At 37.7% G+C, this 6,000-nt stretch overlaps 1 protein-coding gene across 1 annotated transcript in view; it reads right to left on the reverse strand.

Moving 5' to 3' along the window:
* LOC132555009 (glutamine--fructose-6-phosphate aminotransferase [isomerizing] 2-like) overlaps positions 1–5,624 on the reverse strand; it is a 73,240-nt gene extending 67,616 nt beyond the window's left edge. The window contains exon 1 of the mRNA XM_060219342.1: positions 5,548–5,624. Coding sequence (XP_060075325.1) covers positions 5,548–5,554 — 7 coding nt within the window. The 5' untranslated portion in view covers positions 5,555–5,624. The remainder of the gene's footprint in view (positions 1–5,547) is intronic.
* Between the last annotated feature and the right edge of the window lie 376 nt (positions 5,625–6,000).

Consider the following 6,000-nt stretch of genomic DNA (forward strand, 5'->3'; position numbering starts at 1 on the left):
ATACCTTGCACCTTATAATGTGTTACATGACCATACCCTGGGCTTTGGAGTATCAAAAGGCCATAACCAGGACCTTGGAGAGTCACATGGCCATGGCCTGTGTCCTTGTTATATCACATGACAGCTGTAAGTAGTGTCTGGTTATACCACTCCCATCACACTCCCACAGCTGTAAGTAGTGTTTGGTGATACCACTCCCATCACACTCCTACAAATGTAAGTAGTGTCTGGTGATACCACTCCCATCACACTCCTACAAATGTAAGTAGTGTCTGGTGATACTACTCCCATCACACTCCCACAGCTGTAAGTAGTGTTTGGTGATACCACTCCCATCACACTCCTACAAATGTAAGTAGTGTTTGGTGATACCACTCCCATCACACTCCTACAAATGTAAGTAGTGTCTGGTGATACTACTCCCATCACACTCCCACAGCTGTAAGTAGTGTCTGGTTATACCACTCCCATCACACTCCCACAGCTGTAAGTAGTGTTTGGTGATACCACTCCCATCACACTCCTACAAATGTAAGTAGTGTTTGGTGATACCACTCCCATCACACTCCTACAAATGTAAGTAGTGTCTGGTGATACTACTCCCATCACACTCCCACAGCTGTAAGTAGTGTCTGGTTATACCACTCCCATCACACTCCCATAGCTGTAAGTAGTGTCTGGTGATACTACTCCCATCACACTCCCACAGCTGTAAGTAGTGTCTGGCGATACCACTCCCATCACACTCCCACAGCTGTAAGTAGTGTCTGGTGATACCACTCCCATCACACTCCCACAGCTGTAAGTAGTGTTTGGTGATACCACTCCCATCACACTCCTACAAATGTAAGTAGTGTTTGGTCATACCACTCCCATCACACTCACACAGCTGTAAGTAGTGTCTGGTGATACTACTCCCATCACACTCCCATAGCTGTAAGTAGTGTCTGGTGATACCACTCCCATCACACTCCCACAACTGTAAGTAGTGTCTGGTGATACCACTCCCATCACACTCCCACAGCTGTAAGTAGTGTCTGGTGATACCACTCCCATCACACTCCCACAGCTGTAAGTAGTGTGTTTGGTGATACCACTCCCATCACACTCCCACAGCTGTAAGTAGTGTCTGGTCATACCACTCCCATCACACTCCTACAAATGTTAGTAGTGTTTGGTCATACCACTCCCATCACACTCCCACAGCTGTAAGTAGTGTCTGGTGATACCACTCCCATCACACTCCTACAAATGTAAGTAGTGTTTGGTGATACCACTCCCATCACACTCCTACAAATGTTAGTAGTGTTTGGTGATACCACTCCCATCACACTCCCACAGCTGTAAGTAGTGTCTGGTGATACCACTCCCATCACACTCCCACAGCTGTAAGTAGTGTCTGGTGATACTACTCCCATCACACTCCCACAGCTGTAAGTATTGTCTGGTGATACCACTCCCACTGCTGTAAGTAGTGTCTGGTGATACCACTCCCATCACACTCCCACAGCTGTAAGTAGTGTCTGGTGATACCACTCCCATCACACTCCCACAGCTGTAAGTAGTGTCTGGTGATACCACTCCCATCACACTCCCACAGCTGTAAGTAGTGTCTGGTGATACCACTTCCATCACACTCCCACAGCTGTAAGTAGTGTCTGGTGATACCACTCCCATCACACTCCCACAGCTGTAAGTAGTGTCTGGTGATACCACTCCCATCACACTCCCACAGCTGTAAGTAGTGTCTAGTTATACCACTCCCATCACACTCCCACAGCTGTAAGTAGTGTCTGGTGATACTACTACCATCACACTCCCATAGCTGTAAGTAGTGTCTGGTGATACCACTCCCATCACACTCCCACAACTGTAAGTAGTGTCTGGTGATACCACTCCCATCACACTCCCACAGCTGTAAGTAGTGTCTGGTGATACCACTCCCATCACACTCCCACAGCTGTAAGTAGTGTCTGGTGATACCACTCCCATCACACTCCCACAGCTGTAAGTAGTGTCTGGTGATACTACTCCCATCACACTCCCATAGCTGTAAGTAGTGTTTGGTGATACCACTCCCATCACACTCCCACAACTGTAAGTAGTGTCTGGTGATACCACTCCCATCACACTCCCACAGCTGTAAGTAGTGTCTGGTGATACCACTCCCATCACACTCCCACAGCTGTAAGTAGTGTTTGGTGATACCACTCCCATCACACTCCTACAAATGTAAGTAGTGTTTGGTCATACCACTCCCATCACACTCCTACAAATGTTAGTAGTGTTTGGTCATACCACTCCCATCACACTCCCACAGCTGTAAGTAGTGTCTGGTGATACCACTCCCACCACACTCCCACAGCTGTTAAGTAGTCATCAATTTTTCAGATATTTTTCAGATGTATATCACTATTGTCATTTTATTTCAATTATCAAATGTACAACTGAATTAACACGAAGTAATTGACATCTATTCTAAGGAGCCAAGTTTCTGCCTACGGCCATTTCAATCATTACTTACAACTCACTTATTTTATTTACCAACCACTGTCAGACAATGAATCATTAAGTATGAAATGTTTAGATGGAATAAGACTTTTTATAGGTAGTACAATAAACATATACATATGTAAATAAGGGAGTGGCATCACCAAACACTTCTTACAGCTTCGGAGTGTGATGGGAGTTTCATGACCTACATTGTATATTATTTCATATTTTGCAGACCTGGGATCACACATTACCATAATGACTATGTACAAACCTGACCTAAGAATGCAGTCCAGAATACTGTTAACAAATAGCATACCAAACTTCCAAGTAAAGTTAAATTAGGATACAAAAATAGGTCAATAAATACAAATGGACACCCATATCAAAGTTTTCTTTCTTTTTCTTTTTTTTTATTATCAAGACAATAAATAATTTGTACATAGTATTCAAAATTTTCCTAGTTTGATATTTATTACTAATTTCATCTTCAAATCTTATTAGGTAATAGATATGTATTCATGCAATTTTATCAAAGATTGAAAAGCAAACCAAAATGTTTTATCTAGAAATTATCAGCATATCAAGCATGGAGATAATCAAACCAACATGGTTTTCAAACACTTGGATAACATAAAGTGATTCCAGAGAAAAATAATACTACAATCACTTTTAATTTGTGTTATATTGCTGTGAAAACTGTTATTTGACAATTGAAATCAAATATTAGCATATTTGTCTTTAAAATTTCAGACAAAAAAGAGGCAAATATTGTTATTATTTATTTGTTTTATCAAACTTCATCTATTTCACATGGTCTGACTTTGCTTCATGTTTATCAATAAAATCCTGTTACATAACATTTGCATACCTATGTCTTTATGTATACAATGAAATTGTATACTCAGGTTAACTGTCATTGTGTCTCTAAAGTCTATTTATAAATCTAAGATTTTTCTCAGAAAATGTGAAAAGGACAATCAATTTTTTTTATGTGATTTAAAATCAGTATATCTCTCTCTTTTTATGTGATCACTGGAAATTTCCTTCAACTTTCAATACTTAAAACAAAATTATACTAGTAACTTAAGTTTAGATCTCATAAGTCACACTTCAATTTTCAATTCTGATCAATCACTGCAATAAATATTTGCAGTGCTTCAACTACAATTACTATGACATATACTATTATAAGATCAACAAAATTAATAAATTACTGATCAATTGTTTGACAGTCATTATTCGACACGAGTATTTCAGTCATGATGTTTTTATTTTCTTTCAAACATAAACAAATCAAGCACTCATTTTGTTTCAGAGAATGCTTAAAAAAATTTCTATTCATTATCTAGAAATGCTCGCTACTTTTATACAATTTTGCAATAAATCAGAAGGAAAATACAGCAGTGATGAGATGAAGACATCATTTAGTCCTAGTTATCAGTGACATCACCTTATGTACGTCACTTTCACAGATCTTGCCCAACAACCAAGTTATGTTACATAACATTACAGGCATTATAGTACTGTTGTGTCTATCCAACATGTCACACAAAGCTATGTAACAGACATTAAAGTGTCGTCCTGATCCACTCCTAAGATAAAACTGACCACAGGTTGACAACACCCCACCTACACTTTCTTATCACACAGGTGAGTACCACACAGGTGAGGAGCAGAAATTGTACAAACCCAGTCAATGAAACTTTACACGATGAGTCTTGATTACGGACAGGTTGATAAGATGAAGAAAACATTACAGGTTTACATATGCTTGTTAACTTAGTGACACACAAATATCTTCACGTCTCTAACATCAGACTTCTAACAAATTAAATGACAAACATTTCTATCCAAAGGCACTTTCTCTTGAGTAGGGGTGAAAGGAAACAGATACTTCATACAATACCATCCACAGCAGAAATAAATAAACGCTTATAAGGAATGTTAGCTTTATTACTAACTACTAATTAATTTAAGTTTCTTGAAAAACCGATCTAATGAGGCTCTTCATTCTCAATGCTCACATGTAAAACAGTACACACAGATATATTCAGTGACTGATTCTATATTGAACAATATAATTAACTTGATCTTTTTACAATGAGCAATGTGCTAAACTTGTTCCATTCTACATCGAAAAATGTGCTAAACTGGATCCATTCTAGATCTACATTGAAAAATGTACTAAACTTTATCCATTCTACACTGAACAGTAAAATAAACTTGATCCATTTTATATTGAAGAATGAACTAACCTTTATCCATTCTACATTTAATCAAATTTGATTTTAATTAAATTTTTCCTATGTGAAATCTTACAACACGAGAAAGTTAAAATGAACCAAATAACTACATGTGAATTGCGTACTGTCTTTCTGATGCAATAGAAACAAGATCTCAAGATTCACAATTCAATGTTTCATTTTCAGCAAATACAACTTATTCTATCTGAAAACGATGATTTCATATTAACATAATTTATAACATTTTGTTAGAATTAGAATGTCTTTTATCTTATTTTCTCAAACCTAAGTGTACATTATGGTAAATTAACTGGGGTTTTTTCATGGCTAAGGAAAAAAATCATTTTATGTCTTAATATCTGGAACATACTTTTACTGGTTCAACATTATCTTTAATCTTGCCAGCTGTGTTTAAGTAAGTAGTTCGGTCCGACAACGGTTTTACTGATTGTTTATTTAGATCTGATGTTGTAACCCAGCACAGCAAACGATAACGTAAACAAACTACTGAAACACATCAACCAGTATTACGATATACTAGTAGCGGTCTTAATCTCAGGATTATAAAGCATAGAAACATTAGAATATTTTGTGAAATAACAGTACGTGCATATTGGCAGTATTTTATATTTGTACACATGCATACTTAAGACAAACAGAAAGTAGACAAATTACATCCAAACAACGGCATCTAGGTTGGATTCTGACTAGATGCTCAACACGAGGAGAACCGTGTTTTCAAAAATCAACGGCTTCAGATGTAGCTAAAAACGAAAAAAGTACACTTATTCAGTTTGCTAAAACTCACCACACATTTTGGATCTGTATATAAACAACCGTAACGTCTGATGCAAGTGTGTTCGTCTACTAGCTGTCAAGCAATGCCACGTTACGGCATGTCTGACGCTTATGTACTTCAAAATTTCGAGAGCTGAGGTCGAATAATTTATTACTTCCGGGTTGAATTACAACAAAGCGCTTGTACTTTTAGTCTTGCATTAAGCTTTTGTCCTTCTTTTATTTAAAGGCGATATTTCAAGAAAAAAATATTCAGCATTCCAGTGGATCCGTTTGATGGATGTATTTAGTAATCTAGGAGTGCCGCGTGACGCAGCTTTACATTATATTTAAAAATGTATGCGGATGCGGATTCAATTTGATGCCACGTTAGTTAAGTCGAGCCCACAAGGTCAAATAAAAAAAAAATAGAAGAAAATGTATAGAAAACATAGCTTATCGACTGTCACCAATACAGGCACTG

Source organism: Ylistrum balloti, unplaced genomic scaffold, assembly GCF_031769215.1.
Source record: "Ylistrum balloti isolate Yb309-2 unplaced genomic scaffold, AGI_CSIRO_Ybal_v1 Utg370450, whole genome shotgun sequence".
Lineage (NCBI taxonomy): Eukaryota > Metazoa > Mollusca > Bivalvia > Pectinida > Pectinidae > Ylistrum > Ylistrum balloti.